A 14,435-nucleotide genomic window follows, 5' to 3' on the forward strand; every position below is an offset into this window, starting at 1 on the left:
CTTGATTCGGTGCTCGATCGGCTGTGTTACCTCTCGCTACTCTATCGTGCTAGTCGCGAACGCTTACTTCCAAAGTGCTTCGCGACAATATATGTATATATATATATATATATATATATATATATATATATATATATACAAATTTACAGCGTTAATGAAAGTGTTACACAGCTTCCAACCAAGAGTCCTACTGGTAGTTTAGTCGCATATATATATTTCTGAGAACTATTCAACACATCAGGTTTGTTTCCTTTACATGTATCCATAGTTGCGGTATTTTGTGAATTATCCTACATGTATCCATAGACTATCCATACATGTATTCAAAGCATTTGGTTATTGCTTTTTATTGTTGCGTTAGAATAGCAAACTTGATTCTTCAGTTCTCATTACTTTTCCAGTTTTCAAGAATGTTTCAATATATTGGTGCCGTAAACAAAAACCTCTGGTTGCTTCGGTCGGTATTCTTAATTTATACATTTAATTTGACCAAACCTTATAAATATCGGTGGAGTGGCTGCCTATAAAAAACGACTTGTACGCTCCTGACCTCAGGATTTAAAAGTTTTTTTTATTAATTAAATTGGAAATGTTTATTCCATTTTGAAAAGGTAACGGATGTACATTGCTTCACATTGCACGAAATAAAACGAGCATAAATGAATTTATTTCAGCTGTTTCAAATGGTGTGCTTGCACTTCAACTCCGAGTTTGGGTTGTTGAATACAGATTGTGTATTCGGTCATTTCTGACGACACATTCTTGGCTTGGTATAGCTAACACAGATTTCCTACGAAACTATGAAAGGAGCATCGTCATCCTCGCTCGGCTTGTTGCTTTTGAAGTTGTCGAAGTCTCCTTGATCAGCCAATGACCCTGAGGCCAAATTGGGTGGCACCACGTTGCCAAAGAAGAACTGCACTCCAGGAAAGGACATCTGCCAGAGAAGAAAAAAATGAAAGAGAGAGAAAGCACTTTTGAAACAAGACGGGAGGCCAGGGGACAAATATGTTGGCTACGTTTGTTTACAGCTGTTTTTACTTATGCTTGCATTATAGTTAGCACCAGGCGACTGATCAAGCAAAATAACAACGCCATTGGAAGCAAATAAGTGTTTAGCCGAACTTGTGAAAAAAAAACAGGAAAATTCAAAACAACATGATATGTCACATTGTCAGGTGGAAATAGAATTTTCACAATTGTGATTAGAACGAAAGGAGGGTAACCTCTGGAAGCAATTGAGCGTTCACATTGTGTTTTATTGTTTTAATGAAATCACTTACATAGACACACACTTACGCACAAATCATCTGAAACCAATCCAGCAAACTACAGAGGAAGTATTGGGTGCATTTATACGTGAACTTGAAAGTACAAATAGGTTTGTAAAATGAGGATGATTACTGCTATTAAGGCTTACGGATGGCAATTTTAACACTTCCACTAGTTATTAAGTTTGCCTTTTATGTCTTGTTTTTTCTTTCTTTCCACTTGCATAAGGATAAGTTTTGACCACGAAGCTGCCAACACTGGCTACTTCTGTGCCTACAATGGCTACTATTTTTCATTCAAGAAAGGAATGAGCGGGATGTCAAAAACATCCTTTCCGAAATTTCACCTCGCACTTTGCTCGGAGCCCCTACGTAGAGATGCGCGCGCACAATGGTCAAGAAAGTTTTTGAGGTAGAAAGTGCACAGCGTAATGCAATTATTGGTCTCGTGGGGAACCGTAAGCTTAATGCGTTGCATTCCCTCCTCACACACATGCACCGTCCTGAAATCAGTTACTTGGCCACCAACCAAATTTATTACTCTCCCATTTGCACATACCGAGATCGAGGGATTTCGGCCATTGCCTCTGCGGCCATCTGCCGAGCTTCACCGTAATTGACCAGCGTAACTCAATGGGCAGCATTTTTAAAAGTCTTATTTCTCAAGCATGCCAGAATTTCAACAACTTTCAGTAAGCAAAGTCGAGAGGGCCCGCCCATGTAATACCATGCATATTAACAGCACTTATTCGCAACTTTCCTGCCCCGTTAAAGCAGCGTTTTTTATCAAGACGGAAATAAACCAGTAACGCAAAAAGTCGTTACGACTAACCCCCCTAAATACTCAGGTACATGAAAGGTCGTGCCCTCTCGACGTATCTAATTGAAAGTTGTTGAAACTGGTGTGGCTTTCTGAAATAGGATTTTTTAAAACTGCTTTCCATTCAGTTACGCTGGGGCAGTGGGGAAAGCTCGCTAAATTACCGCAAGGGCAATGCTCAAAATTCTTGGACATGAGCGACAGAAGGAGGGATAGAAGCGTAGGAAAGACACTGATGTTAACAAGGGGACATCTGCGGTTATCTACCGTAGTTCCTCATTCAATTCATCATCATCAGCAGCAGCATATGTTTACGTCCACTGCAGGACAAAGGCTTCTCCCTGCGATCTCCAAGTACCACTGTCTTTCGTTAGCTGATTCCAACTTGCGCCTGCAAATTTCTTAACTTCATCACTCCACCTAGTTTTCTGTCGTCCTAGACTGTGCTTCCCTTCTCCAGGTATCCATTCTGTAACTCTAATGGTTCGACGGTTATCCATCCTACGCATTACATGGCCTGCTCAGCTCCATTTTTTCCTCTTAATGTCAATTAGAATATCGGATATACTCGTTTGTTCTCTGATCCACACCGCTCTCTGCTTGTCTCACAACGTTAGGCCTAACAATTTTCGTTCCATCGCTGTTTGTGCGGTCCTTAACTTGTTCACGAGCTTCTTTGTTAACCTCGAAGTTTCTGCCGCATATGTTAGCACCGGTAGAATGCAATTATTGTACACATTTCTTTTCAACGACAGTGGTTAACTCCCAGTCAGGATTTGCCAATGCCTGCCGTATGCAATCCAACCCAATTTTATTCTTCTGTAAATTTCCTTCTCATGATCAGGGTCCCCTGTGAGTAATTTACGCAGATAAACGTACTCCTTTACAGACTCTAGAGGCAGACTGAAGATCCTGAATTCTTCTGCTCTTGCCAAGCTATTGAACATTATCGTTGTCTTCTGCATATTAATCTTCAACCCCACTCTTACACTTTATCGGTTCAGGTCCTCAATCATTTGTTAGAATTCGTCCCCATTCTTGCTGAATAGGACACTGTCATCTGCAAACCCAAGGTTGTTGAGATATTCGCCGTTGATCTTCTCTCACAAGCTTTCCCAGTCTAAGAGCTTGAATACTTCTATGCATGCAGTGAATAGAATTGGAGAGATTGTGTCTCCCTGCCTGACCCCTTTCTTGATAGGTAATTTTCAACTTTTCTTGTGGAGAACCAATGTTGCTGTGGAATCTTTGCAGATATTTGCCAAGATATTTACCTATGCCTGCTGTATTGCTTGATCACGCAATACCTCTATGACTGCTGGCATCTCTACTGAATCGAATGCCTTTTCATAATCTATAAAAGCCATATAGAGAGTTTGATTGTACTCTGGAGATTTCTCGATTACACGGTTATGATCCACCGTAGAATATCCCTTCCTGAAGCCAGCATGTTCTCTTGGCTGACTGAAGCCAAGTGTTGCCCTGATTCTATTGGAAATTATTTTGGTGAAGATTTTATACAATACCGTAAGCAAGCTAATGGGTCTATAATTCCTCAATGCTTTAACATCCCCCTTCTTATGGATGAGTACAATGTTGGCGTTTTTCGAGCTCTCTGGTACACTTGAAGTCATGAGGCATTGCCTATAAAGGGCCGCAAGCTTTTCAAGCATGATATCTCCTCCAACTTTGATTAAATCCACTGTTATTCCATCTTCTCCAGGAGCTTTTCCCCTAGTCATGTCTTGCAAGGCCCTTTTAACTTCATCGCTAGTTATGGAAGGATCTTCTGTATCTTGTTCATCACTACTTCGAATGAAAGGAGCTTGGCTGCTCTAGGTATTGTACAGCTCAGTCCAGAATTCTCCCGCATCTTTCACTCTGCCATGATAATTGCTGATGATATTACCCTACTTATCTTTCAGTGCATACATCTTCCCTTGTCCTATGCCAAGTGTTCTTCTCACTGATTTCATGCTGCGTTCATATTTTACTGCTTCCTCAATCTTTTCCACGTTATAATTTCGAATATCTCTCACTTTCTTTTTGTTGATCAGTTTTGACAGTTCAGCGAATCCTATCTGATCTCTCTTTGACACTTTCATGTTTTGTCGTTTCTTTATTAGGTTCTTTGTTACTCGGGAGAGCTTACCTTCTGAGTGCCTTGGTGCCTTCCCTCCCGCATCAACGGCTGCTTCGGAGATCAGCCTAGTTACGGTTTCATTCATTACCTCTATGTTGTCTTTAGCTTCCTGTTCTAAAGCTGCATATTTGCTTGCGAGCACCAGCCTGAATTGTTATGCTTTTACCCTTACAGCGTCTAGGTTGGCCTGTTTCTTCATGACTAATTTTAATCTTTGTCTCTTCAAATTGAGAGAAATCCTAGGCCTCACTAACCTATGGTCACAGCACTTTACCCTACCTAAGACATTAAATTATGTGCTGGCTTTTGTTGCCTCCACAGGAAGGCGTGACAAAAGCATCCAAAAATTTATCATCATTGTGGTCATCATCACAGCCATTAGCTAACCATTGTTTGGTTGATGACGAATGCCTCCTTCTTGCAGTGACCTTCGATTAACTTCCTCTATATGTGCATCCTAGGTCTGCAAAGTTCTAAATATCATAAGATCACCTAATGCTATGCGATCCTCGAGTGCATTTCATTCCCCCGGACACCCACTCCGTTGCTCTGATAGCTCACGTGATATCTGCTCTTGGCATCACGTGAGCTGCACGCCATTGTTTTCCCCGTTTAACTCTTCTATAATATGATTTGCCAATATTTCGAGCCTAATGCTCATTTCCGTCTTTCGGTATCTTATAGGCAGTTTTGTGCTCAATACCTCGTTGTGAAGATATTTGATAGTTATCGAATTTGGGTTAACCTACAAGTTGCATCCATTAGTTTAGCATTTTTAGAACACGCTTATAACACACACTTGCTTTTAAGGATATCTGTAAGCTGCAGTTCAGGACGAATTAATAAGTTTCGAAGTACAAGAACGAGAAAAAGTGAGACTTGAAGCGCCTACTTTTAGCTGAAGAGTGGCCCTTCAGTGTGACTATCTCAAAAAGATATTGATTATCCTCACAAGCCACTGAAATTCTTATTTACAAATCATTGTCATCCATGCATAAATTATACCATCTTCGAATTTAGATTCAGCAGAAAATTAGCGCTGTATGTGCATTGGTGTTCCACTTTGTCTCGCCTTCGTGCGCTGCAAGTAATCTATCGTGAACTAATTAGCCCGGCAGTTTATTTCGTGTCTTCACGACATGAGAATGTTTGTCATATGGCAAATGGCAGCCTTAATAACATGGAGTTACTGCTATTCGTTTCAGTCAAGGAGGAAATTCATGCTGCTAATAGTGGGTCAATAGGATAGTAAGTATTGCAAAGCACGCAAGAATCATTTATACTATGGGTACAAAGGCCGACTAAGCTTGAAATGCACAAAATAAGAACAAACGAAGCTAAGTGGTACATGGAATGTACAGGGGCGATTGAGATGCAAGAAAGTAGGACACTGTCGCAGCGAGTTTAGATGTTCTTGAGATATAGGCGATGATACAGTCCGTTCATGAACTGAACATAACCCCATTCGGGTAATTATTTTACTGTAGTAGATTGCTTGAGTTGATTCAAAATGCAGTAGTTAATGCTTTTAGCATGAACGGTTCAGTTGGTTCTGGTTAATGGTAAGTGTTTTCCTGCCGGAAAAGGGTACGCAAGTAGTATCGTACGCTCTTCGCTTATCCTTGTGTTGCTCCGCTTGAAAAAAAATGTTTCGCCTTGCAGGTTGGTACTGTTGCTTCGAGACTTTCTTTTTAATGTCGTTGTCTTGTTTGGCTGTCAAGCTGTAATGTAGCATATGTGGGCACTAACAGTTATTCTCGTTGTTCTAACAAAACCACGTGCATGATTGTACAAGACTATTCCTAAATATTTATATCTTCTACTAAGACTGTCAACTCTCAAATAAGGGTCATAACTGACAGGACAAAACGATTGCATACATTAAATTACGTAAAATGTACATCAAATCTCCTACATAGATCACCACGTCAAAATGAAATCGGAAATTCAGGTAAGTACGCATCCACAACCTGTTCGAATGCACCGACGTCTTTCAGTGGGACAATAACGTTTGGTAGTTTATTGCACACTTAAATCACATGTATATCCGATTAAAATGTATGTGTGCGAAATGTATTGGTGCAAGTGCGTGATCTGTTCTTCAAGTGCACGGTCTGTTCAGACTAGCCGGTGCCGTATTGCTATACCAACATCTCTTTTTTTCATCATATTCATAAAAAAATATTTGCCTGGCCGTTCCGAGCACGTTCTCATACTTACCTGAGTTTTTTGTTCTAGAGTACGCTGTCCCCTGGATGGGCGCTTGTCGAGGGGCGCGTGCCAACCTGGTCCGCATATGGTGACAGGCTCCAGTGACTCGTCTTCGGACAAATTATGCGGGGTGGCGTGCGCAAGCACTGGTGGTAGTAGCCCGCCCTTGTGTATCATGCGGACGGTGGGGAGAGACGTGTACGCGTCCCACGGGTCACCGTCCTCTTCGGAGCTTGCCACGCTCTCCGCGTATTCCGAGTCTGCGGGGACGAGGATTCTTCTGCTGTTATGACGTCAGAGCAGAGACCATCTACAATACTGTCCCGATAAGTTTCTCACGTTCATACCTAGTGCGAGCGGTTTAGAGAACTTCCGGAATCTGTATTTCGATACAAACATCACCTGCACAAATTACCAGCACGGTATGTCACTTTCGGGCAAAGCCATAATGCATACGAAAGCGAAGGTGAGCAAGCTTTTTCTGAACTTTGTAGCAATAATGGTAGTATTATTGCATGGCATTCACCAGGCAGGACGAATTACCGAACGTGGCCAACCCTGGATGAATCTGATTAGTCCTATGAAGACCAGTGTCGGCACAAAGCTAACTTTTGCTGAGTCGAACTCAAAAGTTGACGGGTTGTTTTTTTTTAGCTGCACCAAATTAAAATAAAATCCTATCGCAGAGTGCAGAATTATAACCCTTGATCTACGTTACTCGATGAGACGGGCACTACTTCTACGCGTAATCAAGATGTTTAATTGAATAATTAACATAATTATGCAATTTAAGTTCTTTAATTCGTTATGCTAAGGCAGATATTTCCATCTACCAATTGTTGCTAGTGAGTGCGCAAGGCATATCGACTTAGTACAAATTCTCAGGGCTACGCCAGTTTCGAGATTTTCATTTTCACAGTTTCCAAGAAAATACAGTTGCATTCAAGTTAAATTTGTGCTTAAATGCTTAAAACAAGATTTTTGTAAAGCATCAAAGCTCCTTTCTTAAGGAAAGATGGTTGAACGCGAAGATTTCTTCCATGCAAACTGAATCAAAGTCACAGTCGAAGGACGACGACCACGCAATGAATCGAAGAAATGCTGAACGACCCAATGCGATGCTTCTGTGATTTGACTGCTTGTTTAGGATTGTATTCTTTGAACGTTGAAGTTGAATGAAGGCACATCTCGCTAAGTTGCATAGCCTTTATTTCAGATCATGTAGCCATTGATTATGCGCAAACACACACAATTTCCCGGATGACTCTACACTTGCAGTGTTGCCTTGGGATCACTGTGGTAGATGGTCAGAGGCTCTGCCGTTGCCGATACACGGGATCGGCCTTACGGGCACGATCGCACTAGCGCTTACGTTCACGTACGGCCAGCCCCTTGTGCCGTGCACTGCACATGCCCTCCGCCCATGGTGACGGCCGGGAATGCATTGCGTAAGGCAATGCAGGTATATGTCATAGGCACCTCGACATTTTGGAAGCCAACATTTCGCTATGAATGTTTCAATTTTGCTCATCCAAGGAACGCCCATTTCACTATCACCCAAAAGGGCAATCTTTGACTGACAAGATAATTTTTAGAGCTACATTGCAAGGTGCGTCAAAGCTGAGGTGATTTCTTATCCTATTGCCTTATGCCCTTCTTTGACGGTATTTGACTTCAGCGTTTTTTTATTGTTCTCGTAACACCCCTGTTTGCTGCACTGTATGCTGCATATATATATATATATATATATATATATATATATGCAAAACAAATAATAATAATAATAATAATAATAATAATAATAATAATAATAATAATAATAATAATAATAATAATAATAATAAAAACCTCACGCGCCATTCCACTGCGCTGAAGGTGGATTACCAGCGAAGCAATTTAGCACACGACATAGAGGTGACGCAGAATTTCGATCAAAGGTACGAGCAAATTTTATTTCTCTTGAGTGGTGGCGGTGGTCATGCCGAAGAAAGACACACGCACACACACTTTTATTTTGTTCGGCGGTCTTGATCGGCGGCATACATTGATGATGATAATGATGATTTATTGGCATCCTCTTTGAAACGGGGCGGCGACAAATAGTCACCTATAGCCTGCTTGATTTAATCAGGTATACTATACATGTTCTTCATCGAGCATTTTTGTATACCTGTCATTATTCTTTTTCTTTTGCATAAATGTGCCTTGTAGCGCTAAGTATGATTTTAAGACATCAGGTCATATCCATCTATTCCCTGCTTTTTTTCGCGTGGAAGACTACCGCCACCTCGGGGAGCCGGACGTAACTAGACACGCACGGCGGATTGGCCACGCCGGGAAAGCGGAAAGAAACTAGGCACGCAAGCGCTTGCAACGACGACGAAGAGAGGGCGGTGCGAGCGTACACATGGCCGACGCGGGTCGCACAGCGGCAACTCTTTGAGAAGCACTTATTACCTACCTGAGAGTCTACTTATTTTGAAAATGATGCCTATTGATAACTAATCTACTGAAAATGCATATCCAAGTGATGAGACGTATAAGATTTTGCATAGGGTGAAGCGATCTTGCTTCAAATGGATGACGGACACGAACATTGCAAAGAACCCTAGCCATAGACAGCTTCTCTGTAGTAATCAATCAATCAATCATTTATTTATCGTGCCCAGGAACAACCGTGAGGTCTAGGTGCTGGCGCACGTATACATAGAAAAAGAAATACAGCAGGGGAGTATCAGTGAAAAAAAAACAATGAATAAAAAATATCGATCTTGAAAAGAAAATTGTACATAAATGTAAACGAAGGAGCAAAATGCATACATAATAAAAAGGAGAATGGAAGTTGAACAATATATGAAACTAATACACAACAACGGAAAGCTGAGAGCAGAACAAAGACAGAGAGTTGTGAAAACTATCAACGTCATGAAAGTGGGCGTTATAAAGACTGTATTCTATGGACGGTTGAGTGTTGGTGGTGACAGGCAGCAACATGGAAAGGCCTGTGTTCACTGGTGATCTTGCGCGGGATACGAAATGTGATACAACTGAGGAGTTCGGGGCACATGAGGATACCGTGAAGGAGTTTGAAAAAGAAAAGCTGGTCAGCGCGATTACGTCGGCAGCGAAGTAAGGGCAATGGCAATAATCCAACAGTGCTAGCGCAGGGCCCAGAGTCCGTGTTAGCAAAGCGGTGATGATATATGCTTAGAAACTTTTTCTGGACCCGATCTATAATGTCACTGTTGGATCTAGAAATGCTGTTCCAGACGACCGACGCGTATTCGAGTTGAGGAAGACAGATTGTTGTGTACAACTTGCGGAGCGGTGTAGGAGAATTGAATTGTCTCGACTGTCTGCAAACAGAGCCAAGCGTGCGCATGCCCCGCATTGCAACGCGTTTAGTAAGAGCTGAAAAGTGTAAGGTTGTATCAAAAAGTACACCAAGATCATTCATCTCACGGACCTTACACAATGGTACCGAACCTACTGAATAAGAAAAAGAAATTCTTGCTGTTTTGCGGGTGAAAGTCATGACTTTGGGCTTAGCAGCATTCAAGGTGAGGTTATTATCTGTGCACCATTTACAAAAAGAAAGCAGGTCAGACTGCAGGATGCGACAGTCATGAACAGTGTGAATTGACTTAAAAATCTTTATGTCATCGGCATACAGGAGGAAAGAAGAATGCCGAATGGGGCAAAGAACGTAATTAATAAACATTAAAAAAAGGAGTGGTACTAACACTGATCCTTGAGGAACGCCGCTGGTTACCATGTACGAAGAAGACGTTTGGCCGTTGACGTTAACAAAACATGATATACCTATAAGATAACTCCGCAAGAGATTTACAATTGACGAGTCAACACCAAAGTGCGTAAGCTTGATGAGAAGCAGTGAGTGGCTTACCACATCAAAAGCTTTACTGAGGTTGCAATATATGGTGTCTACTTGCCCCCATTGAAGTACTGGCGCGGAGATATGTGTCATGAAGCTTGCGACATTTGTGATAGTGGAGCGGCTGGTGAGGAATCCATGCTGATTCGGAATCAATGTGTTCGTCACACTACAAGACAATACGTTGTGAAGAACAAGCTTAAAAACCTTAGACGTGGCACAGAGAAGAGAAATCGGGCGATAATTTTAGACATCGGTTTTACAGCCAGACTTAAATACAGGAAAACACGAGCAGTTTTCCACATGTGAGGGAAGGTGGAAGTATTCAGAGAGCTATTAAATATAGATGTCAATACTGGGGCAAATATACCGCCGTACGCTTTTAAGATTGCGGAAGGGATGCCATCAGGACCGCAAGATAGGGAAGGCTTCAAGCGCTTAAGGCATTTGATGATCAGCTCTGCATCAAACAACACAGGACTAGATGTAGGAGCCGTTGTGTGCTGCTGACTCACACCAGCGTTGAAACCTGAAGGTTTATATAAGGAAGAGAAATGGGCAGCAAAACAATCCGCGACTGCTTGGACTTCTACTCCACTAGAGTCGAGCAGGCGAAAACACTCTCCGCGATTACTGGTACGCTAGCGGATATACTTCCAAGATTACGCCGGCTGGTCGGAGGCGCTCTTCTCCAAGAACGCAATATATGCGTCATGATCCCGCCTATAGAGGCGTTTGTAGAGAGTTCGAAAAAAGCGGAATTCTTCTCTCCACTCATTAGGCAAAGGAATTCTGGATTTACGGTGCGCGCGATCTTTATGCTTTATGGTAGATGTAAGTTGAGATGAAAACCAATGGGGATATTTAGAGCACCTAGGACTGTACTGAGGAATGTATTGGCGCATACCGCTCAAAACAAGCTCCGTAAACTTATCTATTTGGTCACCAACATTGGTTTTATCTGTGACCAGGGGCCAATCTCTGGTGGACAAGAAGTCATACAAGCCAACATAATCACCCCGCTTGAAAGCAAATCGAGAAAATTCATTAATGCCAGTCGAGAAGCTCTGCTTCAAGGCTGACACAGAGGCAGTTATCTTAACTGAGGGGTGAAACTTATCGGGACGGACAAGGGAAATGTCACAACGGGAAACATCTATAGCTTGAGTATTAGAGAGGCAAAGGTCTAAAACGTTGCCACAGGAATTGGCGATCAAATTGTGCTGCTGAAGAGAACAGAAGGACATAGTCTAACAACAGGCTGCAGTTGTTCTCTATGTAATGATTATAGTGAGAATATGTAAGCGTGTTCCAATCAATTCCTGGTGTGATAATATCACCAAGAAGGATTACTCTGTGTTTGCGATGGGAGGATAAGACACTTTCAATAGAAGAGATGACCTGATCAAACAAAGCAGGAGAAATATTCAGTGGAACGTAGAAGGTTCCGATTAACAATTTTCACAGCGCGCTAGGCTGACTTCAAGCCAAGTCGATTCCTGTACACTTTCTATGTCGCTGCGCCTTACACATGTCACTGTCAACGGCAATAAGTGCGCCACCACCTTTTTGTTTAACTCCACTGAAGTCCCGGTCACTGCGAAAGACGTTATAATGTGGCGGAATAAAATCTGAGGAGGAAATTTCGCTGCAGAGCCAAGTTTCGGAAATAACAAAAATAGGAAAGGAAGAGGAAATGGCATTGGCGAAAAATTCACCTGCCTTGGTGCGAAGTCCACGAACGTTTTGGTAGAAAATGTCCAGATTACACAACACTTTGATCGTTTGGGGTCTTCTCTGAAGCATGAAGCATACCGTCGTGTAGCACCTCACGGAACGGCTTGAACAGGCACCCCATTGGCCACATAGACGGGTCGTTCAGGCGCTTAAGAGCTTCATCGTCGACGGCTTCATCAGCGCAGACGAGAAATGAGCATATGAGTTATGCCTCGTCTTGAGGCATTTGCAGGTGATTGGCGGTGCTCTGACGTTTGACAGGTGAGCAGTCAGATCCGCAGACGTCGTATTTTGAGAAAGCCTGGACACAAAAATTTCTTTCGGTCACGGGGCGCGTTTCGCTACGGATATTGCCTTGCTCTCCTCAGCTCCAAAACAAGCAGGCCGACGTTCACTCCGAGTTTCCTTGGAGAGATGGTCAGTGGTGACAGCGCTCGGCGAAGCAGTCTGGACGGTTGCAGAATACGTTTTCTTGGACGGGTGGAGCGGCAGCACAGTAGGAGAAATGGGAGATGGCTTGCCAAGCGCATCACGCAGGGAACGCACCTCGACCCGCAGCGCACCTATAGCCTCGGCCTGCTGAGCGGATGCCAGCGCGTTTTTCCTGTGCAGACGCTCGTTGTCACTCCGAGGCCGCGCCACCTCATCGCTGAGGAAGGATATTCCCTCGAGCGCCTGAAGGAGATTGCCACGGAGGGCCGCGACGTCACCAACCGCCTCAAAACCGGTCCCGACGAGAGCGAGGCCCTGTGGAGGGGTGGCTGATGGGGAAGCGGCGGGCGTGTTGGCATCGCTAAGCCTAGCCGCAGCAATGTCGGCGTGGTCGGTGTTCTGGCACAGGTTACACGTGAAAGCTTTCTCACGAGACTTAAGAAGCTCAAGGTCCTCGTGGGGCCATGCAATACACTTCACGTGTGCACGTTTTTCGCATGAAATACAGCGATAAAACTGCTGTTTTCCGTAAAAAGGCTGGGAGCACAGAATACAAACGTCCGTACTAGGCGCCATCTTGCGAAGCAGATGGCGCCTAGTACGGACCAAGCTAAACGAAGTCTAACCAGCCAAGCAGGGAGCGTTAAAAGGCAAATCTGTCGTGGCTTGTCCGCAGTTCGGGGAAAAGAATGCATGGGCGCGTCGCGTCAACACCACGTAGCCTATTGGACGCGTCCGTCGCGTTCGTCGGGACGCGCGACTCCACCCAACGCGACGCATCCCAATCGGAGAACTAGCTTGACGCATGCCGTCTGGAGAGAGGGGTATGAATGGGCCTTGTCAAAAATCATAGCCATAAGGCCTTGGTCTCTGTGGTCATTAAAAAAATGAAAACCACTCGATCATATATATTTCTCACTCTTTATTAGTTCAAATAACCAAATAATAATAATAATAATAATAATAATAATAATAATAATAATAATAATAATAATCACATGCCGCGACGACTGGCATTTCCAAGAGCGCAACCACAATAATTCGCATGTATACGAGGACTGGCCTGATCTAATCCCTTGATTACCAAGTTTCTTACAGCACTGGTGACACAAATAGCCTGTTGATGCAAGGAAGGTCTCTCAGTTATGTCACCGTAAGCACTGGCTACAGTTTTAGAGGCTGGTTAGAGCGAAGCTGTTAAGTGCTCACTCCTCGATAGTCGCGTCCGGCAGTAGAAAAAAAATCACAGCATATCCACGGGGTGAATGATGATGAGTGGGGCGAAGCTCCGGGGGATCATTCGGGTAAACCACAGCTACGGACGAGAGATAATGCGAGCGCGCGTCGGGAACGAACGCCCTTGTGCAATGCAGCGCCCCTAGCTACGGGCGAGAAAGAGAGCGCGCGTCGGGAACGAACGCCCTTGTGCACCGCAGCGCACCTAGCTACGGACGAGAGAGAAAAACGCCGGAAGCGTTCTCCGGAAGCCGGAAGCCGGAAACGGAAGCGGAACCGGAACCGGAAGTCGGCTTCCGGTTATACTATACATATACATATATATGTATATATGCGTATACATACATATACGGACACACAACGCCATCTATTGAGCAATTCATAAACTAGAGGTGGCTACATACTACTACTACTACTACTACAGAGGAGGGAACGACCCACACCCTAAGGAGCTTCGCCCCTAAAAACTCTCATTGGCCGTATGCTGTATGTGCGAGTGAAAGCGCGCGAGGGCGAGGGACGCGCGCTTTCACGGGGAGCGAACGCACGGCGGAGAGCAAACGCGACTTCCCAGTGGAACGGGAGCGGTGGGCGAGGAGGGTATCGAGTGCAACACCACCTTGATTATAGGTGGTGTTGCACTGATCGAGGCGTAACCACATGCTCACAAATGCAATACCAATAATTAGA

At 43.7% G+C, this 14,435-nt stretch overlaps 1 protein-coding gene across 1 annotated transcript; it reads right to left on the reverse strand.

Moving 5' to 3' along the window:
- Nucleotides 1-790: 790 nt before the first annotated feature.
- On the reverse strand, nt 791-7,870 carry LOC125947179 (uncharacterized). The gene is made up of 3 exons (XM_049671564.1): nt 7,828-7,870; nt 6,455-6,705; nt 791-937 (listed from the first exon to the last, which is right to left on the reverse strand). Exons 1-3 carry the CDS (start codon nt 7,868-7,870, stop codon nt 791-793), a joined length of 441 nt encoding a protein of 146 aa, XP_049527521.1.
- Nucleotides 7,871-14,435: the final 6,565 nt, after the last annotated feature.

The sequence above is a fragment of the Dermacentor silvarum genome, chromosome 7 (genome assembly GCF_013339745.2).
Source record: "Dermacentor silvarum isolate Dsil-2018 chromosome 7, BIME_Dsil_1.4, whole genome shotgun sequence".
NCBI classification, from domain to species: Eukaryota; Metazoa; Arthropoda; class Arachnida; order Ixodida; family Ixodidae; genus Dermacentor; species Dermacentor silvarum.

Excerpts from the sequence above, each read along its gene's own strand:
- LOC125947179 (XM_049671564.1), bottom strand. The coding sequence starts at position 7,870 with ATGGGCGGAGGGCATGTGCAGTGCACGGCACAAGGGGCTGGCC. Across the intron at positions 6,706-7,827 it reads CACGGCACAAGGGGCTGGCC|ACTCGGAATACGCGGAGAGC; the intron begins GTACGTGAACGT and ends TCGTCCCCGCAG. Across the intron at positions 938-6,454 it reads CTCTAGAACAAAAAACTCAG|ATGTCCTTTCCTGGAGTGCA; the intron begins GTAAGTATGAGA and ends CTTCTCTGGCAG.